This window comes from Gopherus flavomarginatus, chromosome 1 (genome assembly GCF_025201925.1).
Source record: "Gopherus flavomarginatus isolate rGopFla2 chromosome 1, rGopFla2.mat.asm, whole genome shotgun sequence".
Taxonomy (NCBI): domain Eukaryota; kingdom Metazoa; phylum Chordata; order Testudines; family Testudinidae; genus Gopherus; species Gopherus flavomarginatus.
In genome coordinates, this window is record NC_066617.1 from 316,064,404 (window position 1) to 316,091,296 (window position 26,893).

At 46.4% G+C, this 26,893-nt stretch overlaps 1 protein-coding gene and 1 long non-coding RNA gene across 7 annotated transcripts in view; one reads left to right on the forward strand and one right to left on the reverse strand.

Moving 5' to 3' along the window:
• Positions 1–3,199, reverse strand: part of INTS6 (integrator complex subunit 6) — a 100,288-nt gene extending 97,089 nt beyond the window's left edge. For 3 of the 6 annotated variants that reach the window (XM_050948138.1, XM_050948139.1, XM_050948128.1), the window contains exons 1-3: positions 2,240–3,194; positions 2,011–2,088; positions 1,140–1,289 (exon numbers count right to left, since the gene is read on the reverse strand). In XM_050948138.1, coding sequence (XP_050804095.1) covers positions 1,140–1,289; positions 2,011–2,088; positions 2,240–2,350 — 339 coding nt within the window. In that variant the 5' untranslated portion in view covers positions 2,351–3,194. Of the gene's footprint in view, positions 1–1,139; positions 1,290–1,580; positions 1,921–2,010; positions 2,089–2,239 lie in introns of those variants that run through there. The other 3 variants (XM_050948132.1, XM_050948137.1, XM_050948140.1) reach the window with 3 other exon arrangements.
• A 64-nt stretch (positions 3,200–3,263) lies between these two features.
• The window catches only part of LOC127050823 (uncharacterized), a 42,213-nt gene continuing 18,583 nt past the window's right edge, over positions 3,264–26,893 (forward strand). Inside the window, exon 1 of the long non-coding RNA XR_007774290.1 lies at positions 3,264–3,579. This is a non-coding gene — a long non-coding RNA (uncharacterized LOC127050823). The remainder of the gene's footprint in view (positions 3,580–26,893) is intronic.

Below are 26,893 nucleotides of genomic sequence, written 5' to 3' on the forward strand. Positions count from 1 at the left end.
TGTGTGTGTTGAATTGGTACATTTCAAAGTTTCATTACTGGGACTGCATTTAAAAACGTGTTTAGGGTGACTTGGTAGTCTAGTGGCAGTGCAACACAGTGAAACATGAGAAATCTGCATTTTCCTCCTACACAAGCAGAACATGGTAACGCAGAGACAATATGCTCAGCCTCAGAGCATTTGGTTGAAGCAACTTATTTCACTCTCCAGTGAAACAAGGAGCAACAGCCTTTCTTCCTCTCAGAGGGCATTACGTCACAGGAGAAAATAAAAAGGGGAAACAGAGCTAACAGGGCAAACAAGTGCAAAATATACATTTAATGTGTGTACCCACTGGTAATGCTCTCCACTACTATGCAAAACAAAACTAGGGCTGAATTCATAGTCCCAGTCTCTTACTCTTCAGGCCAAGAGCAACTGAGAGTGTTTCCAGGGCATACACTCAACTTGAGGGAGAATGGTAAAGAAGTGCCTCATTGTTCTACAGTGATCCATACAGTTGATTAAAAGGTAATGTTGACACACTCCAAAAGAAGTCCTGTTCAAATCCTTCTGAGCCAGAAGGATGGCAGCTCCAGTACAGGGTGTCAATGAAGCCAGAGCTTTAGTATCAGGGAAAGAGATTGAATGATAAAAGATGTGACATGTAAGATTAAACCTCTGCTCCATTTAGCCCAATAGTTTGGTCCCCACAGTGGCTAATAACAAGTGTACTTCAGAGAAAAGCTAAACCCTCAAAGTGCACCCAACTGATTGTGCACCACTGTACATGGAAGAGAAAAAAATCTTCATGACCCCTGCATGCAATCAGCTAATGTGCTGAAATATAAGGTTTCATTATCTCGATCATAATAAATATACCCAAAATTGATGTGTGAACTGAAAAAAAAAATTAATACCTACATTTGTGTTTAAAAAACTGAAGCAGTTTTAGACTGATATAAAATAAAAACTGACTTAAAACTGGGTACAAAACTACATCCTAGTAATGGGTTTCCCAATTGTCTAAGCACTGTTTGTTTGTAAAGTAGCCCCCCTGTTATGTTTTATACTTCATATTTCATGACTAGAGGTTATTCTGGTCAACTAATCATTTGTGGTCTCTGAAAGGGTTTTCCCTCTGTTTATATTCAACCTACCTGCCCATAGTTGTCTATGCCAGTTACTAATCTATTTAAGTTTAATAAATCAAAAGCTGTCCTTAGAGACTGGCCAAGAGTCGTAAGTCCTTCAGCTTGAAGGTTTTTCAATTCATTCATAAAGGTTGCATGATTTTCTTTCCAGCCAGCCTGCAAAGAGAAAGGCAAGAATGCTTATCCTTCAGATGTTAGTGTACAGGGAGAGCCTTTTCTGTTACAGATTACAAAAATGGTGTCTTCCTCTGCTGCATGCATGCGGTTAAAAAATACCCCCCAAACTACCAACTTATCTTACAAGTAACTAAGAACCTTTTCTGCTCCAAAGGCTTCAAAGCCTCATCTCCCCCTCCCCCCGCGCAAGCCTTTACGTCCCCCTTGCCCCCCACCCAGCAGAATATCAGCGTTTGGTTCCACGGTCCGAAGCGTGAGCCTACAACTTACTGCGGGTCATTGGAATAACCAGAGCCTGGTCCACGGCAGCGGACGGGGCCGGTCAATGACCTACAGCAGGTTCCCTTCTCATGTGTCATGTGGAGGCTCCGGGTCTCCACGCACGACGAGGGGGAAGCGCCAGCCAAGGCTGCCCGGCCCGAAGCAGGTACCGCTCCTCGCCGCCCCTTGCAGCCGAACTCGCCTTGGAGTTGCTGTCACTTCTCCTAACTTGAATCAATATCCCCCACAGTCCATTGCTGCTCACACACCGCACAGGAAAAATGTCGGCCATGTTGATGTCAGCGCCGCCGCCGCCGCTGCCAGAGCCTGTGTGTGCCTGTGCGGGGGGAGCTGCGCTGCGCTGCGCCGCGCCGCCGGGAGTGCGGGGGAGGGGCGGGCACCCCGGCCCGGGGGGAGGAGGGCGATTCACGGGGGTTACCTTGATCGCGTGGGGAGGCTCCTCGAAAGTGACCAGCATGTACCTGTCTCCTCTGCTGGCGGGGTCCCGGGCGCGGAGCTGCGGGCACAAAGCGCAGGGTTACCCGAGGGAGCCAGCAGCAGCGCCCCGCATGCGAGCCCCCGCCCGGCCCTCCCCAGCCCCGCGCCCCCGCCACCCGGGCGGCAGGGCGCCCCCCCCCCTCCCCTCCTGTCGCAGGCAGAGCCGGTACCTTCATGAAAGTCTCTACAGCGCCTTTGGCTATGTCCAGATAGGTGGTGCCCAGATGGGTGCGCTGGTTCATGGAGGCGGACGTGTCTATCAGGAAGAGTAAGATGGGCATAGTGCGGAGCAGCAGCGGGGCCGGCGGCTACATGGACAGGGGCGGGGGGCAGACACGGGGGACGGGCGGGCAGTAGGAGCTGTGAGTGCGCTGCACGGGGAGGTGCGCCTCCCCGCCACCCCCCTCCAGGGAGCTGCCCTGCTCGCCTTTGTGTGAGGGACCCGCTCACGCCCTGCACGGGCTGGTTTATGAGGAGAAGGCGGACAAGGCTGCACAGCTGCCGCCGCTGGCCCCCTGTTGATGTTACTCAGAAGTTTCAGGCGGAGCAGCCGCGAACCACCCACCCCTGCACTTTCTCTCTCTGACTGAGGCGCTTCCTCGCTCGCAGCCCGCTTTTAAGGCAGCCTGGGCAGGTCGGGAGCCGCCCCCTACAGGCACGTCCCCAAGCCACGTGACCCCTTCCCTGCTCCGCCATAGGACTCCCGAAGACCCTTCATTAGCATATTTAAATCAGGAGGAAAGAGAAACGAACCGGCTCTAGCCGTTAAGGGAAAGGCAGTTGATGAGCACGCGTTCTGGTAGCGCGCATGCGCGTTGCGAGCTGCTACTCTGTCTCCGCGGGGTAACAATGACATAGTAGCCCCGGCTGTCCTGCTCAGGGAAGGAAGCAGCCCATAGGCACATGCTCAGGGGGCTGGCTGGGGCACCGTGGGGGGAAGGAGGGGTCTGCAGGACGGGCCGCGAGAAGAGGGTGGGGGGAAGAGGAAGCCCGCGAGAAGGGGGTAGGGGAAGAAGGGGGGGCCCGTGGGACGGGCCGCCGGGGGGGCCGAAGGGGGCCCTCGGGACAGGCCGTGAGAAGGGGATGTGGGGAAGAGGAAGCCCGCGGGAAGGGGGGGGGGCCGCGGGACGGGCCCTGAGGTGGGGGGAGGAGGGGAACCGCGGAGGGGGGGGGTGAAGTGGGGGCCCGCGGGACGGGCCGCGAGGAGGGGTGGGGCCCGCGGCTGTTTATAAGGTTAGTTCTCGGCCGTCAGGGAGGTCGGTGCCGGGCCGGATGCCTGGCTGAGGAGAGTTCAGGACCCAAGGATCGGCTCGGGAGTGACCTGCAGGGACGGGGCCCCAGGGACAGGACACAGGGAGCCGCTTGTCTGCGGGGAGGGGGCCAAGCGGGCGCTGGAGGCCGGGGAGGCAGCAGGGCCTGTCGCGGGGAGCCACTCGCCGAGCGACGGCCGGGGCGGTGACTGCGCGCTGGCCTAGCAGCCCGCTCGGTCCGGTCCCCCCACGAATCCCGAGTGAGTGACGGGGCGGCGCTTCCTGCTGCCTGCGAGCCGCTCCTGTTCCGGTAACGCAGGCGCCCAGAGAGTCCCCTGAGGCTGCGGGAAGGCCTCGCTGGGATCCTCTAACGGCGGCGCAGTCCCCGGCAGGGGCGGGCACAAGGGGTAGCCGGAGCAGGCGGGAGGCGGGTTTACGGGGGAGCTCCCGCTTGGCCTTAGCTACAGCGGGGGCTGGGACCGCGCCCGCATCCCTTCCAGGGTCTGCGGGGACTGGAGGTGGAGTGTGTGTGTTGCACTCTATGTGAGGAGGAGACTGTCCCATGGGAGGGTTATGGGCGGAGGCTTTGCGGGGCGACTCGCCCATTGGTGTGATGGAGGCAATTTCCAGCCATGGGGTGTTGCGGCCAGGGGGGTGGGGCGGGAATTGGGACAGGGGCTCTGTCTCCGGGCTGCGGGACTCAGTATTGCATCTCTGGAGAAATAGGCTGGGGCAGTTTCAGTGAGAGTCTGTACCAGGGGCCAGCAAGCTTTCAGAAGTGCTGTGCTCAGTCTTCATTTAGTCACTCTGAGTTAAGGTTTCGTGTGTTGGTAATACATTTTAATGTTTTTAGAAGGTCTGTTTCTGTAAGTCTATGATATATAACTAAACTATTGCTGTATGTAAAGTAAATATGGTTTTAAAATGTTTAAGAAGCTTCATTTAAAATTAAATTAAAATGCAGAGCCCCCTGGACTGGTGGCCAGGACCTAGGCAGTGTGAGTGCCACTGAAAATTAGCTCGCGTGCAGGTTTTGGCACCTGTGCCATAGGTTGCCTACCCTTGGTCTATACGTTCAGATTGGCACACCTTGAGACAACTTTGCATGCTTGGAGTGCTGTAGTTTTGACATCAGAAGAACTGCACTTTTCTTCTGGTTGGGTCTGGGGGTGCTGCACCCTTTGGCTTGAAGTAGTAATAACAACCAAATGCATGGTTTCTGCTTTCAGCACCCCCACTACAAAACTTTTTCCAGCTCTCCTAGTTGGATCTGAAATGTGACACTTAAGTTGTCCAATAAAAACAAAACTGCCACCCCATAAATTACTCAGGGCCTACTCAAAGAACTTCAAAAACTAGCAAGATTTTGCTCCCGTTTAGTTTAAAGAAGCCAAGGCTGTGCTGTTTCTCAGGTTAGGTGGGGCCACAAGATCTGAGGCCAGGCCATAGAAACAAAAGTATGACATTTCCTTTAATTTAAAGTGGTGAGTTAAACTAGTGTGCATACCAGAAGTTTAAGGTAGAATTATAGGACCAGAAGGGACCTCGAGAGGTCATGTAGTCCAGTCCCCTGCACTCATGGCAGGATTAAGTACTTGCAACTCAATCTGTTTTGTTTAGGGTTTTTAATGTATGAACAATTGTGAATAGTGCACAGGCAGAACCATCTCAATTATAAACTGTCAGGGGCTCAAACTGTGCATCTTACAGTTTGTCTAGGCTAGGAAAAGTGGTAGATAGATAATAGGTTGAGGTTACGGGGTGCATTTTGGCTAACCCCAGTCTAACTTCTCAGTATTTCCTCCGTCAGTGCTGAGGCAACCTAAACTTACTTCCAATAAATAGCATAGAGCTGGGGCTGCTTCCAATCAATTAGTGCTGGGTTCCCACCAGTATGCTGGACTCCTCTGCTCCCATCTCTTTCTCTAGCAATTGGGCCTCTTGGTTTTCCTTTCTATTCCCTTACCCGTAAAGAAGTAGGAAATCAGAGGTTTCTTTTCTCTTCTCACTTGTGAATTTAGCAACAGCTCAGGAGCTTCTCTGTTCCCTACCTGATTTTCCCTTCCTGTGAAAAATGTACCAGTTCCAGTTGATCTGCTCCCACCACTCCCAAAGAACTAGAAGCTTAGGAGTTGCTATGCTCCTTCCGTTCTTACCTCCAGAAAAGAAGCCAGGAGTTCTCAGCCTTACTCAGCTCACTTTCCCAGGCTCATTTGGGAAACTGTGGTTCTTTGAGATGTTTTGTCATAGAATATCAGGGTTGGAAGGGACCTCAGGATGTCATCTAGTCTAACTGTGTGATCCCAAATTGGATGGTGATGGGCATGTACTGCAGCTGAATATACCCTCTCTGAGCTGATTGAAAATCCTCAGTGTTTCAAGAAAAATAAAATAATCCAGGATAACAGGAATAGATGTCTCCAACAATTGAAATTGTTGCTGAGCAGCCCCAAATGAAAAATCTTACCATTTGGCTCTATCAATTAGCCTTGTAGAACCTTTTCTGCTCTGAGTCAAAATATCTTGTACTTCTCTAAAATGACTCCTGCGTACTGCACTTAAGCAGCTAGCATCCATGCTGTCAGATGTGGGGGTGATGGGCCTGGGCGTAGGCACCAACTCCATGAGTGCTATGCGGCTAGAACTGCCACAGGAAAAAAAAAGTGGGTGCTCAACACCCACTGGCAGGCCCCTCCTCCCCCTTCCCTCCGGTGCCTCCCGCCAGTGGCAGGTCCTGCGAATCAACTCTTCTCCCCACCCCCAGTGCTTCCCACCCACAGCAATCATCTGTTTGGTAGCATGCAGAAGGTGCTGGGGGTAGGGGGGCAACGTATGCCCCAGATGCCGGGGAGTGGAAGGAATGGGATCAGCCCCTTTGGAACACTGCACTGCAGCATGGTGGACTGGCGGCTGCCTGAGAGAGCCTGGCTGGGGAGGCAGATTCCACTTCTGACTCAGATGCTGGGGAGCTGGAGCCCCAACCCTGGCAAGTTTCCAGCTCACTCAGCTGTGATCCCCAGCAGCCAAGCCTGGGGAGGGAGTAGAAGCCTCCTCCTCTCCAGCCAGGCTCTTTCAGGCAGTTGTCAGGCTGCAGAGCAGCGACCAGGAGAGGCTGGTATTAGAAGTTGCTCCCTCCTGCTCCCCGCCTGGGTTCCCTTCCTCCAAGGAGAGTGGTGGAATGTGCCAAGGTGGGGACCAGGTGTAGTCAGAGGACAGAGCATCCCCCCACAGGTAACGTGTGGCTGGGAGAGTGCGGTGGCCCTGGGCTGGGAGCAGGGGTTGGGGGGGTTGACCAAGGGGGACATGTGACCTCCCCTTTAGATCATGCCCCTCAGTATTAGGAGGCACCAGTTGTCTATGGGGTGCCCTCAGGGGAGAAAGCGGGAAGGGGTGGGTGTGGGGCCTGGGAGGAAGGGATGGAATGAGGGTGAGGCCTGGGATGGAGAGGTGGTTGAGCACCCTCGGAAATCAGGAAGTCAATGCCTATGGGCCAAGTGTAGGGTTACACCGTGATTATCAAACAATGTCCAGAAATCTGGAAGAGTAATGGACAGTTGAATTGACAGATGCATCAGTTCTGTGTACCAGAACTAATGTGCCCAGGCCGGTGCTGACAGTATTAATGGGTCTTTGTCCTGTCATACTTTTCTGAGGACTCTGGAAATTAATGGAATAGATAGGAATAGACATCAGGTTTCTGTTCCACTGGATCATGAATGTATCCAAACATGAGCCTGGGCTTGTGCCTTGTTGGGATTAAAAGTTGATGCTTCTCCAGGTTGGTGGCAAAAACGATTCGCGTAGAACACCCTATTTTAGGAAGACTTGGCTGAGGTCCAGATCCTCAAAGGTATCTAGGCTTCTGACTCCCATTGATTTCAATGAGAGTCACTTTCCTAAATACCTTTGAGTCAAGACTGCATTTGTAGAGATTCAGGCCCAGATCCTCAAGAGCACTTTCTGCTTAGTTGATCAGCTAGGTGGTTCTGAAAGCCTTGTATATGTACAGCTATGAGATTGATCTGCTGTTGAATGCACTAGTCACATATAGTCCTGACAGAGAGGGGGATGATCTCATTCCCCTTTGTCTGTTGACATAGTGCAGCACTGCAGTGTTGTCTATCAGGATTTGAATTGTGGTCCCTTGGAGGAGGAGTAGGAACGCTCTACATGGTAAATGTATGGCTGTGAGATCTAGACATTTATGAGGTTACGTCTGAAGATAGTCTGGGTGTGCTCTCCATCCCTTTTTGGAGGTACCCTTTACAAGAGTAGTGGTAGGAGATGGTGAGGTGAATAGGATGCATTGGCATACTTTTCATGAGTCCTTCCGCCAGAGAAGAGAGGATAAGACTTCTGAGGAGACTACAACCTGTAAGTTCATGCTGTGTTTTCTTGATAGATAAACTGATTTTTAACTGCCCCATAAAAGGTTGAAAGTGAAGTCTGGCACATGGCATCACAAAGATGCAGAAAGCCTTGTGGCCCAACAGCCTGAGATGGGACGTCACCAAATACCTTGGTTGAATATGTATAGGGGCCTACCGAATTCACAAACCATTTTGGTCAATTTCACATTCATAGGATTTTAAAAATCATAAATTTCATAGTTTCAGGTATTTAAATCTGAAATTTCATGGTATTGTAACCATGAGGCACCCGACTCAGAACGGGGTCATGGGGTGAGGGGGTCGCAGGGATCTTGTAGGGGGATCATGGCATTTCCACCCTTACTTGTGTGCTGCTGCCTTCTGAGCTGGCCAACAGGAGGGCAGCAGCTGACTGGGTGCCTACCTCTGAATGCAGTGCCACCGCCAGCAGCAGTGCAGAAATGAGGCTGCACTGCTGCTGGAGGCAGCACTGCCTTCAGAGCTGGACTCCCAGCCCACAGTGGTAGAGCTTCCTGCAGCCGAGGGAGGTTCCTGGAGATGGGTCTGACAGATAAGGGAGCAGCCTGTGCAGAGGAAGAGGAAGTCCTATACCTCCCCAACCCATCCAGGACTAGCAGCTGGTGCCCTTAGCCCTGCCCTCAAACCCAGTGTTTGGTAGTTAAAGGGGCCTTGGACTGGCTGTGTGTAAACCGGGTTGACCACAGCACCCCCTGACCATGGGGCCCTGAGCGGTCACCCACCTGTAAGGCCAGCCCTGCCCTCCCCCCCAAAATTGACCTCCCCTTACCATGCCACCCTCATTTCTGCACTGCTGCTGGTGGGAACGCGGCCTTCAGAGCTGAGGTCCTGGACAGCAGCCACTGCTCCCCGGCCGCCCAACTCTGTGAAATACGGTCTCACCTACAATAGCCAGATTTCACAGTGGAGATCAGATTTCATGGTCCATGATGCATTTTTCATGGCCATGAATTTGAGAGGGCCCTAGATATGTAGATTTGAGAATTGGTGGAGTGTAGTACAAAATCTTGCCTGTGAGAAGTAAGCTCTTGCTGACCCCAAGCTGAGAAGTGAATTTTATTGTTTGAATGGTCGTGAGAGTGAATTTGTCCTGATTGATTCTGAGGCCGACCAAGAAGAGGTGGCAAACCAGTTATACTGCATTGGTGACCTATTTTGGAGATATGCCTCAAATCAGCTAATTGCTGAGGTATGGGTGAATGTGAAGTCCTTAGAGTCAATCAGGGACTTCGCAGAGTAGCTGCAATGAATAACAGGCATTTTGAAAAAACGCTTGGTGCTGTGGGAAGACTGAACAGTAGCACACTGAACTTATAATACATGAGTGCCACTATAAAAGAAGTATTTTCTATGAGCAGGGTGGATGGACAGATGGAAGCAAGCATCCTTAAGTCAAGAGTTCTGAAAGAATCTTGGGGGATCTAGGGAAGGAATTATGAATGTTAGAAAGACCAACCTTGAAACTAAAGTGCTGGAATTAATGTGTTCAGTCATCTGATATCTAGAATGGAACACCATCCTCCTTTCTTTTTTGGGATAAGGAATTAGGAGTAAAACCCTTTGTTGTTGGGGAGAAGAGGGTACCCCCTCCATTGCACCAAGTTGTAGAAGGATATCTGCCTCTTGCTTTAGTAGTATCTTGTGAGAGGAATATCTGAAAAGAGACAGGAATGGAGGAGTTGGCAAGGACTGAAATTGAACTGAATAACCCTTGTGTAACAGTAAGTCTACTGCAGGCATCAAAGAAAGAAGGGTAATTGCCAAATGGTGGAAGGAAGGGATATAGGTCCTTTTAGATCAGTCTGTGTCTTTCGATCATGATATCAAACTTTCTAATAGGGCTGTCAAGTGATTAATCGTGCGATTAAAAAAATGGTGTGATTAAACAATAGTAGATTACCATTTATTTAAATATTTTGGATGTTTTCTACATTCTCAAATATCTATTTCAATTACAACACAATACAAAGTATACAGTGCTCACTTTATATTTATTTTTTGTTACAGATATTTGCACTGTAAAAAAGAAACAAAAGAAATAGTATTTTTATATTCACCTAATACAAGTACTGTAATAGTGCAATCTCTTTATCATGAAAGTTGAACTTACAAATGGAGAATTAAGTACCAAAAAAAACCACCTGCACTCAGAAATAAAACAATGTAAAACTTTAGAGCCTACAAGTCCACTCAGTCCTACTTCTTGTTCAGCCAATTTCTCAGACAAACAAGTTTGTTTACTTTTGTAGGAGATACTGCTGCCTGCTTTTTTACAATATCACCTGAAAGTGAGAACAAGCTTTCACATGCCACTGTTGTAGCTGGCAGATGTGGTAATGATTCATATCCCTTCGTGCTTTGTCCGCCATTCCAGAGGACATGCGTCCATGCTGATGATGGGTTCTGCTTGATCCAAAGCAATGCGGACTAATGCACGTTCGTTTTCATCATCTGAGTCAGATGCCACCAGCAGAAGGTTGATTTTCTTTTTTGCTGGTTCAGGTTTTGTAGTTTTGGAGTGTTGCTCTTTTAAGACTTCCAAAACACACTCCACACTTCATCCCTCTCAGATTTTGAAAGGCACTTCAGATTCTTAAATGTTGGGGTCAAGTGCTGTAGCTATCTTTAGAAATCTCACATTGGTACCTTCTTTGCTTTTTGTCAAATCTGCAGTGAAAGTGTTCTTAAAATGAACAACATCTGCTGAGTCATCATCCAAGACTGCTATAACATGAAATATATGGCAGAATGTGGATAAAACACAGTGCAGGAGACATATAATTCTCCCCCAAGGAGTTCAGTCACAAATTTAATTAATACATTATTTTTTTAACGAGTGTCATCACCATAGAAGCATGTCCTCTGGAATGGTGGCCGAAGCATGAAGGGGCATATGAATGTTTAGCATATCTGGCCTGTAAATACCTTGCAATACCCAGCTACAAAAGTGTCATGTGAATGCCTGTTCTCACTTTCTGGTGACATTGTAAATAAAAAGCGTACAGCATTATCTCCCATAAATTTAAACAAACCTGTTTGTCTTAGAAATTGGCTGAACAAGAAGTAGGACTGAGCAGGCTCTAAAGTTTTACATTGTGTTGCACTTTCACAATAAAGAGGTTGCAACACAGTACTTGTATGAGGTGAATTGAAAAATACTATTTTATCAGTTTTACAGTGAAAATATTTGTAATAAAAATAATATAAAGTGACCATTGTACACTTTGTATTCTGTGTTGTAATTTAAATCAACATATTTGCAAATGTAGAAAACATCAAAATATTTAATAAATTTCAGTTGGTATTCTGTTGTCTAACAGTGTGATTAAAATGCAATTAATCGCAACTTTTAAAATCACGTTTAATTTTTTTGAGTTAATGGCATGAGTTAACTGTGATTGACAGTCCTACTTTCTACCTCCAGTCAAGTGTTATATGAGCTTTAGCAGTAGATGAAGATAAACTTTTTCTTCTCTGATACTGAAGTCTTTTCTTGGGAGGTTTCAAGACCTTTTGCTGGTAATAATATGGTGAGGTTGATCTTCGTCTGGAAAAGATTAGAGGTCTAACCTGTTTCCTTTTCGGTGCTGAAGTGTAGCGACTTAGAGATTAAAGTATTGCTCTACAGTAGAGCTGAGTGAAGAGAGATAATTTTGTTTAGTGGAAGCTGTTTAGTAGGGTGAAAGAAACAAGCTTTCAAGCTTGCACAGAGCTCTTCAGGTCTGGGAAAGGTACTCAGAGTGTCACAGCTAATAACAGGGTGGAACAGATGCCATATGGAGTTAACATGTTGCAAGAAACCATTGAAGGTGGAGTGGGCAGTTAACATCTCTTCAGTAACAGGACAAAGAAGGGTTAGTGGGTTATAGATTGTTGCAATGAATCATAAATCCATGTCTTTGAGTTTGGTTTTTAGTGTCTAACAAAGTTATGAATTTAAGCTCCAAGGCTTATTTTTTGAAGGTGGTGTGTGTTTCCCTTAGGGACAAGGATATAAAGCTAAGGTGGAGGAATCCAAGGAGTTTGTGCCTTGCTTGATTCATAGCTCTTAATGTGAAAAGAAGAACATCCTGATTCTCTGTCTCCCACTCATGAATTAACCCAGGGGAGTGAGTGGTAACTGTGGAGAAGGACTTCTGCTATTTCCTGCTGAAGAAGATACAGAAGACTACACTTCCTCCAGAGGGAGGGGCTGATCATTGAAGAGTGTTGAGGAGACCTAGACAATCTTCCATGTGATATGGGTATCAATGTCCATGATGACTGATGCAGTGAAATCTTCAGTATTGGGTCCCTAGGTTTCAGTACTGATAAAGGTTTTATAGGTGCCCAGAAGGTTGCCATGTCAAGAAGGGGAGATTCTGATTCCAGTGATTAGTTAAATCTGTAGATATTTTAAACATAGTGGGAGCTGAGATTACTTGTACCAAAGGAGTTGATAACAGGGAAGATAGTGATGGAAGTGTTGGTACTATAGAGGTCAGTCTGGATAAAGTTCTTGTTTCTAGTTCTGATGCCAAAATGTAACAGATGATAACAATGTTAGTGTCAGTGTAGAAAGGTTGACAATGGCAACCAAGCTCAAATGGGACATTGCTGGTGACGAAGAGAGTGCATAATGGGAAAAGTAGAACTGCAGTTCAGGTCAGGCTTGGGAGGAGAAACTGTGGCCAAGTCAGAAGTATGATAACTCTTCAACTTCCTCTTAGCACCAAGAAAGGTGATTAGTGCTCTCATCTACCATGGACATCAGGAGCAACTGAGTGACCCATTGAGGTCCATACTACACAATCACTACCTCTACCCAAAGTGTGGGACCTTTTGGCAGCCATGGAGTCTTGAGTAGTAGAGATGCCAGTCCTCTGGTAACCAGAGTTGTTCAAATATAGTTTGTGAACAGCTGAGCCACCCTTCAGCACATAGTTCTTTAAGTCAGACACATCCTTTATAGAACATTCTAGTAAAAATTGTCTCAGGCTTTCTGCATCTGTTTGGGGAGCAATCTGCAGATGGAGTATTTATCAAAGAATTTGACCTTCTCCAAGGCAAAAAAAAAAGGGCATTTAGAATATCCATTGTTCCAGCGGCATTGCTGTCTTACATAAAAGGCAGGACTTAAGCCATGTATACTTGCTTCAGTGATGAAGCCAATCTCAGTACTGAGGGTCCTAGGAATTTCTATGTTTTTTTTATTGCCAGTGGGCTAAGAAGAACAGTATAGAATACTAACTAATTCTAAGACTAACCTAACGCTAATCCTAAATGTAACAGGCAGATGCAATTCTGTGTGGTTGTCACAGGTGAGTGGGGGAGGTTTAGGTTGGATATTAGGAAAATCTTTTTCACTAAGAGGGTTGTGAAGCACTGGAATGGGTTACCTAGGGAGGTGGTGGAATCTCCTTCCTTAGAGGTTTTTAAGGTCAGGCTTGACAAAGCCCTGGCTGGGATGATTTAGTTGGGAATTGGTCCTGCTTTGAGCAGGGAGTTGGACTAGATGACTTCCTGAGGTCCCTTCCAACCCTGATATTCTATGATTCCATAAGACAGAACTGAGAAGCAGTTTGGCCCATTCTGCCCTTTATTCCCTTGGTGATGAGACAGGGGGCAAGGGCATGGAGGCCACATGAATGATCCCAACAGACACTGCTAGCCAAGAAGATCTAGAGTCATGTGGATGGGGTGCATGTGCACCTGTAGTGGGATCCACATGAATAAATACTTGCTTGCTGTGATGTTAGCACTGAGTGCTAGTATCACTGAAGTCAGCTGGCCTGTCTCTTCCCTCTCATGTACATGTCTGTCCTGTAATACTATTGTCTCTTGCTTTTCCATATTAGAACCCTTGTAGGGGTAGAAATAGTGATATCTTGCCTATATTAGGTATTAGTGCTTTTTTGCTGGGAGCTGGTTGTTTTGATTATTGCTTGAGACAGACTTTTAAAATTTAAATGCAAAGTAATCAATTTAAGTCTTAAAAAAAAAAAGTTTGTCCCAAGCAGTTGTTAGAGCAGCCAGCTCTTGATGTAAAAATCCTAAGGACTAGGACCAGCATCACAGTGATATCTATAAAGCTCCCTGTATAAGGAATCTGTTATGGAGGAGCAGGAAACAGACACACTAGTGCTGATGCTAGTAGAAAGGGAGACTGGCACAGGTGGAGATTGGGGCATTGGCCCCCAAAACTCTATACTGGTCCTGGCGTGGGCAGCAGGAGACTCATGTTGGCAACAGCGTGCCCTATCTGTGCTGGGGCTCCAGCCACTGCAGTCACTTTGCCAGGGGCTGTTTTGGAGGGGGCATTGTTTTCAGAGAAAAGGGGAGGGTAGGAGGCAGCTGTGGGAGCTTTTATTGCAGCACTCTAGAGCCTTTTTACGCACAAGATCACTTTTTGAATTTAAGTGCAACCCAAGATGTACCCAACCCCTTTCCCAAGGCCCCGCCCTGCTCACTCTATTCCCCCCTCCCTCTGTTGCTCGCTCTCCCCCCAACACTCACTTGGAAGGGGGAAGAGATGCAGGCTCTGGGCTGAGGGGTTTGGAGTCTGGGAGGGAGCTCCAGGATGAGTCTGGGGCAGGGAGTTTGGGTTCAGGAGGGGGCTCCGGGCTGGGGCAGGAGGTTGGGGTGCAGGACGGGGTACAGGGTGCTGGCTCCAGGAGGTAGCTCAGGGCTGGGGTAGGGGGTTGCGGTGCAAGAGGGGTTTAAGGGTGCTGGCTCTGGGAGGGGCTCAGGGCTGGGGATTGGGGTGCGGGAGGTTTGAGGGCTCCAGCTGGGAGGCACTTGCCTTGGGTGGCTCCCAGTCAATGGTGCAGTGGGGCTAAGGCAGGCTCCCTGCCTGCTGTGGCACCACGCCGCTCTCAGAAACAGCCAGCACACCCCTGCGGGCCTTCGCGGGGGAAGTTGGCTCCATGCGCTGCCCCTTCCCTGCAGGCATTGCTGCTGCAGCACCCGTTGGCTGCAGTTCCCTGTTCCTGGCCAATGGGAGCTGCAGGGGCGGTGCTTGCAGGCAGGAGCAGCACGCGGAGACCCCTGCTCTTCCCCCTGCTCCACGATCCGCAGGGGCATGCTGGCTGTTTCCGGGAATGGAGCGGGGCCAGGGCAGGCAGGGAGCCTGCCTTAGCTGCGCTGCACCATCAGACTTTTTAGTCAGGAGTGCCGCCAGCTTTTTTGGCGCCCTAGGCGGCAGAAGGTCCCGCCCTTGACAGAGGGGGTGGACGGTCCCGCCCCCGAAATCGTGCCGACGACTGGGGCAGCCGACACCTCCCAAGTGTTAGTGCCCTAGGCCACCACCTAGGTCGCCTAATGAGTTGCGGCGGCCCTTCTTTTAGTGACCGGAGATCGCAATCGACTGTCAGGGGCTCCAGGATCGACTATCAGTCATGATCAACAGGATGGTGACCACTGCTCTAGAGCCTGCCAGAAGCACTCCCTCCTTGGTAGTGATGCGCATGGGATCTGCCCACTGCAGCAGAGTCCCATCAGTGAGTGGCAGAAGGGGAGGGCAGTCGGGTCTCCAGGGGCTCCCTCCCCCACCTAGGCACTTCTACTCCCCTGCATCCCAAAGCACTGCTCAGAGCATAGCTGGGTGAACTCAGTGATGTATAGAGGTGAAGTGTGTCCGAAGGTGGGTGAAGCTCCTCCAGGCTTGCGACCATCAGGGAAGTACAATGAAGAGAACTCCTCTCCCCCAATCACTCCCTGTCTGATTAGGGAAAGGAGCTGGTCACCCTCACCTTGGGTGCAAGTGCCCGCCCTCAACAGTGTTTTGCTGGTTTTCTCTTCTTGTGAATTCCGAGTAGAGTTTCATCTGAATTTATGTACATATAGCATACAAAATGAGACTTTTTTTTAATTAGCAGTTTATCACTTCTGTGAACATTGTTTCTTCTTGCAATAAATGCAGCATTGCCTGTGCTCTGAAGTTTGGGAGGAACCAACATTCAGTGACAGAAAGACAGATGTATAAATGAAGCATGCACACAACCAGCTGAAGCATAGCTGGAGTTTGGGTAGGGAAAAAAAGAATCACATCAAAGTGACACTCTGGCAAGAGTTGCATGTAAAAGGCACTGATGAAACATTGAATTTTCCGTTAGGTGCTTCCTGTCTCACATAGCACACCACACCACATAGCCAAGCGTGATATTTTTATATAATATACAAACAGTCATGGATCACAAAGGGAGCAATTACTTTTGAGTGAGAGCTGAACATCTTAGTTCAACTTATTCAGTAAACACGAATATAACATGTTGAAATTAACCTTTTAAAGTTTCAATTTAGAATAAAATAAATTAATGGACCTATCTAAAACTGAGACAAGTTAAAATGGACATTCGAAAGTTTTTTCTGACAGTGACTCTTGAACCGTCGGTGGCTAATTCACTGCAGGATTTTACAACACCTCCAGACCGGGCCCAGACACTGCCTGCCTCAGGTTGTTACCCGCACAAATTCTCTGTCACTTTAGGACATACCATCTCTACCTAGTACCTAGGGCTCAGGGCTTCCACCTCTACCTAGTTCCAAGGGCACAAGGCATAACCTGGTAAATCTGGACACCTCCACTCTTTCCCAGTTCCTCGAGCTCCAGGTAAAAGGCACTTAACTTTACCCCTCTGTGGGCTTCGGGTTCCAGGCTGTACCCCGGGCTCCAGGTAAACACCCATTCTCTGTGGACTCAGAGCAAACACCCATTCACTGTGGACTCAGAGCTTAATCTTTTGTGGGTTTACGGGGTCTTTTATCAGTGATATCCTACTTACCATCTATTTATTAACAATCACTAAAACAATGCACACGCTACACATGCAATAAGTACATCTCCCAATAAGACATGAACTTTTCTTGATGGCCAGTCAGGATCAGGTCATATGGGGGGGACTCTAGTTTCTGCCTGGTGTCATTGGCTGAGTCTTGCGGTCTGGCAACTCTGATCTTTGGGCTGTGTCCTGGAGTTGGTTCCCAAAGAACTTCCTTTTTGACCCCAGTTTATATAGTGAAACTTGAGTCCTGCTTAGCTGCACCTTAACCAATCATTTTACTAAAATTTTACTAACCAGTCCTAACATATTGTAACAAAATTCTCTAACCTAATCATCCCATCGCTGTAATTAATACACACGTAGCAAAATTAATTATGTAACAGTCAGAAACAATCAAAGAACCAGACAGAGATCATATAGACAAACAATAAAGAAGTGGGGACCATAAAGATAAAACAATAAGGAAATGAGGATTTCACAACCACAACTATTGTTAAATGATTTCTTGACAGACAGAATGCTATCAAACTAGTAAGTTTTCTTTAACCATCTTAAGATTTGTTCCTTTATCTGGTGATAGTGGGTGCTATTAGCACAGGATTGCCTTCTTAACAGCCTGATATTACATTGCTTTAATGTAGTTTAGATGGAATGTGAGGATGTGACTTCCTGCTTCTTAGTTCTCAATATGGGTGAAGACAAAGGCCTTAGGCCTTACAATATGGCTGCAGGAAAAGGCTGTATCCTTACAGGGTCTGGGCACCTTATCATTGCGAATAGAGCAAAAGGATCTCGAATGTTTGCATGCAGTGAGTACAGGTTCTCTCAGCATAGATACAGCTGAAGTATGATGTGAGAAGTGTAACTTTTCCTACAGATCTTGGAGAAAAAAGCAACGGGCCTAATCAACGACATCTGCCTGATTTTCCAAGAAGAATGTTTGGGAAACACAGTCATTCTTTTCCAGTTTTCCATTACAACAAATTTCCTTGGGTTGAATATTCTGTTGATGCTGTATTCTGCATTTCCTGCTATTACATCCATTCTGAAACAGCCTATGTGGATGATACCTTAATCAAAAATGGTGTGGGGAATTGTATGACAGTCTCTGAAAAATTGTCTAAACATACTGTTTCCAAGGTTCATGTGAAATGTATGGAAAAGTGGCAATGCTTCAAACATAGCAAAGAAACTGGATCAGTAGCAGTGAAGCTTTCAGCAAGTCATAAAAGTACCAATGAGAGAAACTAGGATTACCTTACTAAGTTTTGTGATATTGTCAAATTACTTTCAAAAATTGGTTTACCATTTCAAGGGCACAATCAGGGAAAGGAATCTAAATTGAAAGAGAGTTTCCATGAATGTTATGATTTCTTTTCAAAGTATGATGAAACTTTCAAGAAACTGCAGTCAAGTTATTTTAATTACACAAGCCCTGAATTTCAAAATAAAGTACTGCAGATGTGTGCAGATTTGGTTTGCAAATAAAAACTGTACAGGCAGTGAAAAAGACCCTTATTTATTTATTTTTCTGTAATTGTGGGTGAGGCCAGGTCATTTAAGACAGAACAGCTTCCAGTTTGTATCAGATACTCAGAAAACCTAGAGATTAAAGAAAGGCTCCTGTGCTCCATCAATTTGCTTTTCTTCCTGAAATGCAAATGGCATTTATACTGCCATAAAGACAGCTTTGAAGTGGATTGCAGAATGTGCCGATAGTTGCTCAATCTTATGATGGTGCGTCTGTGATGTCAGGACACACTGCTGGGGTTCAACAGTGAATGAAAAAAGACCATCTGTTTGCAGTGTATGTATATTGCATGGCACACAAATTCCACCATGTCCTCCATGGAGTGCAGTAAAGTAAATTGTAGTGCTGTGGGCTTTCTAACTACTTAAGAAATTGTATTCAGTCTTTGTGGAACCAACCAATCATCAGATGTTTCTTGACATGCAGACAACTTTGGGTCTCAAGCAACAGGAGATTGAACAGCCCACTGATATGCATTGAGCATGTAAGTGGAGAAGTGTGCTTATAGTAAAAATGCAATACACTGCCATAATGCAGTGTCTAAAAGATCTGAGTGAACAAGGCAAAAAGTGGTCTGTAGAGGCAAATGGCCTTTATCATCACATAACTAGAGTTTCATTCATTGCATGCTTGATTATTTGTCAATATTTTATGAAAGCTGTTCATGTTGCTCACAAAGGACTTTAAGGCATCGATACCACACTTTCAAAAGCTTCCCTATCAGAGAGAAAATGAAAGTGTACTTTGCGAAATGCAGAAGTGAAGAAGGCTGGAAAAATATGTGGAAAGAATTTACAGAGTTCTGTCAAGACCATAACATTGCAGTACCAGATGAAGACACTTCACTCACCAAAAAGAAAAAAGTAATAAAAGCCTCGGCAGCTCTTACAGACTTCATTGTTCCAATAACTTTGGGTCAAAGAGAGTGTGTAGAAGAGGCAACAAATGTATCTGAAATGCCCAAGATGGTAACTGCATCTGAAAAAAACAACAGGTGGCATCAGCAGTTGAACCTTCCTGGTTTGAATGGCATAATTGCAGAGTTAGAGAGACAATTCTCAAAAGAATCAATGGAAATTGCTGAAGCATGTGGCTCACTCTTAAATTGTGACAAAAATGGCATTCATCCACTCATGCAGAAATATGCAGACCTACTCAAAATAAATCTTCACCTTGCAGCTGGAGAAATGGACATTTTTACCAGTACGGAATCTCCTGTTACCTTTCAAAGAGTTCAAGAAGAAATGTCTCAGATTATGTACCAAAACTATTACAAACTCATTGTTAGCTCTCACATTTCCAGTCAGGATGGCCACATCAGAACAAATCTTGTCTGCAATGAGACGGATTAGAAACTGGGTTGTGTTCAACCATAGGTGAAGAAATTTTCTTCACTGGCTCTTCTTCACATAGAAGCTGATTCAACTGGAAAGCTGATTCCAGAGAATATTGTAGACATTTACACTAACAGAAGGGAAAGACGATTGCATCTGCATTAAGGTAAATACAGTATTTCTATATTAAGACAATGTTTATGTAGCTCTAAAACCAGAGACATGATTCATAGTTACATGAAAGTGTTCAGTTCTGTTTATTCAAGAATTTGTTTTTCTGCTAATGTTGATTTTTAAGTGGTAGTGGATAAAGTTGTCAAATAATTAAGCTGAAATAAAAAATGGTGATTAAATAATGAACTTAAACTGTATTTGATTTCAACTACAGTGTAATTTTAGTACTACTAACAATCGGTAAATCCGGAAGTTAGACGTATACCTATTATTAATAGTATTTAGCTCTCCTAATCTCCCAAATATAGAAGTCAAACTATGCCTATAGGGAATGGGTACACTAGCTGATTTCTGTGCAACTATCTCCAAATGCTGATATCACAACATACACATCTGAGGAAGGGGTTACCTTGAGATCATCAGTGAAACAGATGTAGTCCTTTTTGGCCTCTCAGCTTTTTTACATAGTAGGCATACAGTAACTCCTCATTTAACGTTGTAGTTATGTTCCTGAAAAAATGCAACTTTAAGTGAAACAATGTTAAACGAATCCAATTTTCCCATAAGATTTAATGTAAATGAGGGTAGTTAGGTTCCAAGGAAATTTTTGGGGGGCAGACAAAAGGTATTATATATTGTACTGTACTGTGGTGGGGAGGTGCCCCTGGCTTATCCCTGGGACTCAGGACTGGGGGTGCAGGGTCTGGAAGGAAGTTAGGGTGCAGGAGGATGCTCAGGGTGGGGGTGCAGGGTCTGGGAGGGAGGATGCGGGAGGGCAGCTCCTGTTTGGTGCAGGGGGTTTGCAAGTGGCTCTGCGCGGTGCAGCACAGCCCCCATGGCCACTGCCCCCCACCCACCCCCCCCCGCTGGCAGGGCCATCTGAACGCAGGGGCTTTAGGGGCTGCAGGGCGCTGGGCTATGGGGGCCCCGGGGCCCTGGCCTGCAGCTCTAAAGCCCCTTTCGGAATGCAGCCCTGCGAGCACAGGCCGGAGGACTCAGGAGGAGCAGGGGCAGCCACACAGCCAGCGACCGGAGAGAAGCGGCGCTTTCCCCTTCAGAGCGCCACTTCTCTCCAGCTGACTTTGAAGGGGAAAGCGCTGCTTCTTTCCAGCCGCTGGCTGCGTGGCTGCCCCTGCTCCTCCATGGGCCAGAGGACTCAGGAGGAGCAGGGACAGCCGCGCAGCCAGCTGCCAGAACTGGCTTTCCCCTTCAAAGCGCCGCTTCTCTCCGGCCGGCTTTGAAGGAGAAAGCGCTGTTTCTCTCCAGCCGCTGGCTGTGCGGCTGCCCCTGCTCTTCCTGAGTCTTCCAGCCTGTGCTTGCAGGGCCGCATTCCGAAAGGGGCTTTAGAGCTGCAGGCCAGGGCCCCAGGGCCCCTCCCTCCAAGAAAGTCCTAAGTGCCGCCAAATAGCTATTTGGTAGCAGGGGAAGTGCTGGGAGGAGGGGGTGCGGGAGGGGGAGGAGGCGGAGAAGAGGAACTTGTGCAGTGCTCCCTTGTAAAGTCAGCCAAATGATGTTATAAGAGAGCACTGAACAACTTTAAACAAGTATGTTCCCTAATGGAGCAGCAACGTAACTTCGAAACCATGTTAAGTGGGAAGATGTTAAGTGAAGAGTTACTGTATTTATATCTAATATACAGTTTAAATTAGTGTGATAGTCACCTGTTTTATTTGAAACATAAAGGAACAATCTCAATTTAAAAATCACATTTCTGTCTGAAAAAATAGTTTCTTGTGACACCCTGTACTCCACATTCACCACTTTAATAAAGTTTGATGTATTTTGTACAAAGTATGCCTTATGAGGTATCATTTGAAACCTCACAATCTGCTGAACATAATTGTCCTGTCAAAATGTATGTAACAACACTGTGTAAAGCTATGGGATTTTACTGTATGATGTTACTAAAGTATGTGATAATTCTGGAGAATGCCCATAGATTAGTTTCTCAGAGACAACAAAGGACAGACCAACACCCAGCAGAGAAGAAGGGGTAAACAAGAAATATACATTTCATCACAGGGATGATCTAAACCTCATTTACACAAGATATTGCTTGTCACCTCCATCCAAGCTAGGGTAATCCTCAAAGAGGGGAGAAGAGTATAAAAATGAGAAACTGTGGCCTTCACCTCTCCTCCTCCCATCTCTCTGCTCATGACATCAACGAACACCTGAAGGACTCTGACCTGGGAGAGGGGTCCTAAGCTGGAAGGAGGCCCAACCTGTGGAATTTACTGCAGCTTATGGTGATACAGACCTCTTTGTTTTTAAGTATACTCAGCTTGGTAAGTTAGGTATTAGATTTCATGTTTATCTTTTATTTTCTTTGTAACCAATTTTTACTTTTACACCTTATTACTTGCAATCACTTAAAATCTATCTTTCTGTAGTTAACAAACTTGTTTTATAGTTTTATCTATACCAGTGTGGGTTTAGATTGAAGTGTTTGGGAACCTCTGCTTGAGATAACGAAGCTGATGCATGCACATTTTCCTTTGATGAAATGACAGACTTTCTATGAGCTTATACTGTTCAAGAGGGTACTGAGCAATAAAAGATGTACATTTCTGGGCAACAAGGCTAGAACTAATAATTTGCTGGTGTTGCCCCAGATGTAATTCATGAGTGGCTCTCTAGTAGAATTCAATACTGTGTAGCTTGGATCAAGTTACATGCTGAAGTTTGCATATGAGCAGAACCAAGCAGTGTAAAAGGCACCCTAGACTAAAGAGAAAGGGGATTCAGCTGTTCAACAGTCCAGATTGTACCTAGAGAGTGTCACACCTACTACTGTGACAAGTAACACCTATTTTATAACTGAAAGTCTAGAGAAAGAAATTCATTTTTTTCTGTTTGTTCACTGTATACATTTGAGAGCATAATCAGGGTCACCGTTATCACTATATAGTGAGCCATTTTCCCCATTTCTTTCTATGGCTTTCACACAACAACAAGGGAGGAAAAAAATTCTTAATCACAAAATTTGTCAGGGGAACTGGGCAGCAGCTGTAGTATCTGAAGCTATGTCATTTGTTTTCTGAGATGTGGAGTTGATTGTGTCCAGTTAAAAAGAAGTCTGACAGTCTAAAAAAACACAACCTTGCAAATCTAGGGGTAACTTTAGAGAATCAGTGTATAAAGATAGGCTTTATTTCAAAAGTGTTTCTTACTAATGTTAACTTGAAAATGTATACAAAATGGTATTTTTTGTATTTGATTTGTTGTTGAATAAATTTTACATTATAATCCAGTTTCTCCTCCTCTTGTTCGATACAAGTGTGATCATACTGCGATTTTATAAGAGGATTATGTTCTCATCAAAATTATTTTGTGATATACTGCCATCTTGAATAGAAGATACACAACTGATAAAACAACTGATGAAATCTCCATAACTTCCACAGTGGAGTAGATTCTTACTATTAAGATTTTTTGCCTGATATTCTTCTTAATTTTTTCTTTCCTTAATTTTATCCTGTTACTCCTAGCTACAGTTTATCCCTTTAGATCACTCTAAACAATCCCAATTTACACTCTTTAAGTAGTTACTTGTGTAACCCTTCTGCCCCTCTGAGTTGGCAGCAACAAGGGCCGGGTTCAGTATCCAGGGGTTCCATTTCAGTAACACAATGCATAACCGGCTCGAGCCCCCACCCAGTGACCTGGGACACTCACATACCACACACCCTTGGGCGCCTCTAGGAGGCAATACTTCCCCTCTTGCAAGCACGGAGTCTGAGTATAGCAAAATCTTTTTAATAAAGGAAGGAATCTATGCGGCATCCCATTGGAGAAACACCACAAACAGGGTTATAACACAAACCGTAAACAAAAACCCACCTCCAAGTATGTTTGGCAATGTCCTTTTTCCCCTTAGGGTTTTAAGTCCAATCACCTCAAAGTCCAACAACCCAAAAGTCTCTGGTCAATGCCACCCCAGAGTTCGAGAGTTTATCTGTAGAGGTCCCTCCCCCCAGTCTGGGTAGAAAGGGGCACCTTAGGTGGTCCGGGGCCAACTGCCCTGCCTCTCCGTGGGTTCTGCTTCCACCTTCTCCACGAACTGCTCTGCTTTACCAGCTGCTCCACTCTGCTCTGCCAGCCGTCCTCACAAACTGCTCCGCTCCACCAGCTGCTCTGCTCCATGAGCTGCTCCAGTTCTCCCTGCAAACTGCTCGGCTCCGTTCGCTCTGTGGGCCGCTCCACCCGTCCCACAGCTACTCCGCTCTACCAGTCACTCCGCTCCACCAGCTGTCCTGTGATCCGCTCCAGCCATCCCCACAACTGCTCCACTCCGCCAGCTGCTTTGTTCCGCAGTATAGCTTCAGGCTCCCCCACTAGTTAGCACAGTACTCAGTGCTCTCAGCTCAGTAATTTCAGCTCTTAGTGATCTCAGCTCATAGTAGGGGAGCCCCAGTGCTAGTGCACCATTAGCCCAAAGTGAGTTCAGCTCAGTCACCTGTATCTAGATTCTTAAGGGAATAAAAAATCAACTCTGACATTCCACAGTGGAGAGAGGAGGGGGTGGAATTGGTGCTTCTGGCTCCACAAGGAGACTGCACCACCAGGCACAGATACCTGTCCCCAGCCTCTCTCCATTCACTGGGTTTTGGAACCCATGTCCCTTGTCTAGCAAGTACCACCCAACTGAGGTTGATTCATTTCTGTCACAAAGCAGTCCTACAGCTCAGCAGCCTGGGATGGGGTAGGCATGCCTATGCAAATACACTCTCTGAAATTCTTTCCACCAGATATCAGGGTAGAGCTCATCCTGATTCTGCTTACACTTGTAGTTATCCTAGCCCTTCATTTTGCCATTTGCGTGCTCTCTCTCTCTCTCTCTCTCTATATATATATATATATACACACACACACACAGAGTTCTATTAATATTTCTGTATAAATAATTTTTGTTCTATAAACTCCCTGTAGCTTGAGACATCTGTATACTGTCTATTTTATTCACTTTTCTATTATTTTCAGTACAAGGATTTATTTCCCTTAAAAACTCTTTAGCAGTTCTTAACAAAGCCACATCATTTCCTTCTTATAACTCATGGTAGCTTAGATGGCCATGTATATTAAACCCATCACAGGGTGGGTAATTCCTGGAAAAAGGTTAACCAGAGAAGAATGAAAACCAAAAGTACAACTGTTAACTTTAGAGTCTGATTTTTTTTCCAGAGGTGAGGAGCAACTGCATCTCCCTTTAACTTTGATGGGAGTTGCAGATACTCATCTCAAAAATCAGGCCTATCCAATACCTTCCATTTTCCAAAGGTCTTTGGGTGGGCAGGGGCTGCGGAGTGCCATTTAAAGTGTAGGGGAATAGGTCACCCTGGCTCCAAGGTCTAGGAGGGTCAGTACAGCTGAAATAAGAACATTGAGAGATCTGGCTAGCAGTTTTGGGGGGTTTTGTATTCTTCAGCCCTCTCATAGAATCTTAGAATATTAGGGTTGGAAGAGACCTCAGGAGGTCATCTAGTCCAACCCCCTGCTCGAAGCAGGACCAATATCAACTAAATCATCCCAGCCAAGGCTTTGTCAAGCTGGGCCTTAAAAACCTCTAAGGATAGAGATTCCACCACTTCCCTAAGTAACCCATTCTAGTGCTTCACCACCCTCCTAGTGAAATAGTGTTTGCTATTATCCACCCCAGACCTCCCCCATTGCAACTTGAGACCATTGCTTCTTGTTCTGTCATCTACCACCACTGAGAACAGCCTAGCTCCCTCCTCTTTGGAACCTCCCTTCAGGTAGTTGAAGGCTGCTATCAAATCCCCCCTTACTCTTCTCTTCTGCAGACTAAATAACCCCAGTTCCCTCAGCCTCTCCTCGTAAGTCATGTGCCCCAGCCCCCTAATCATTTTCATTGCACTCCGCTGGACTCTTTCCAATTTGTCCACATCCCTTCTGTAGTGGGGGGACCAAAACTGGACACAATACACCAGGTGTGGCCTCACCAGTGCTGAATCGAGGAGAATAATCACTTCCCTCGCGCTGCTGGTAATGCTCCTACTAATACAGCCCAATATGCTGTGGACCTTCTTGGCAACAAGGACCCACTGCTGACTCATATCCAACTTCTCGTCCACTGTAATTCCCAAGTCCTTTTCTGCAGAACTGCTGCTTAGCCAGTTGGTCCCCAGCCTGTAGCAGTGCATGGGATTCTTCCTTCCTAAGTGCAAGACTTTGCACTTGTCCTTGTTGAACCTTATCCAATTTCTTTTTGCCCAATCCTCCAATTGGTCTAGGTCACCCTGGACCCTATCCCTACTCTCCAGCATATCTACCTCTCCCCCCAACTCAGTGTCATCTGCTAACTTGCTGAGGGTGCAATTAATCCCATCATCCAGATAATCAATAATTTTTGTTGAACAAAACCGACCCCTGGGGCACTCCGCTTGATACCGGCTGCCAACTAGACATTGAGCCATTGATCGCTACCCGTTGAGCCTGACAATCTAGCCAGCTTTCTGTCCACCTTATAGTCCATTCATCCAATCCATACTTTTTTAACTTACTGGCAAGAATACTGTGGGAGACCGTACCAAAACCTTTGCTAAAGTCAAGCTATAGCACCACTTTCCCCATATCCACAGAGCCAGTTATCTCCTCATAGAAGGCAATCAGGTTGGTCAGGCACGACTTGCCTTTGGTGAATCCATGGTGACTATTCCTGATCACCTTCCTCTCCTCCAAGTGCTTCAAAATGGATTCCTTGAAGACCTGCTCCATGATTTTGCTGGGGACTGAAGTGAGGCTGACAGGTCTGTAGTTCTCTTTCTTCCCTTTTTTAAATATGGGCACTATTTATCCTAGAGTGCTGACTTCTCAAAACCTTCATCACTGGTTTCCTGGCTTGTAAATGGTGTCGACCAATTTCAAAGGCTGTGTTTTAGCTTCCTTAGCACTGAAGCACAGTGAAACTAAATGGCTTTGCAGATTGATGACCTTTGAAGGGGCTGCACTCTGGCTTTCTCTGGCCTGTCTTCAGATATAGCTAGCCTCATTTTCTTAGGATGGGAAGCCTAAAGTATAGTATTTAGCTCATGACTGTTTTTTTGTTTTGGTTTGGTTTGTTTTTTTGGTTGGGTTTTTTGGTTTGTCATCCAGAGCCCTTTCACTGTGATCTAGCTGAAGAATCTGAACCCAATGAAGAATACAGTGTGACCCTGGGGGGCATAACTAAGGACATGTCTACACTGTGGAATAATGTTCAGTAATTGTGTGTGGTTTCTGAGGTGCACTAATGCGTTACACATTAATTGATCTATGGAGACCCTGTTGTGCATACTCAGGCCATGCCTACACTACAGAGCTAAATTGGCACTGCTGCAATCGATGCAGCGGCATCAATTTAG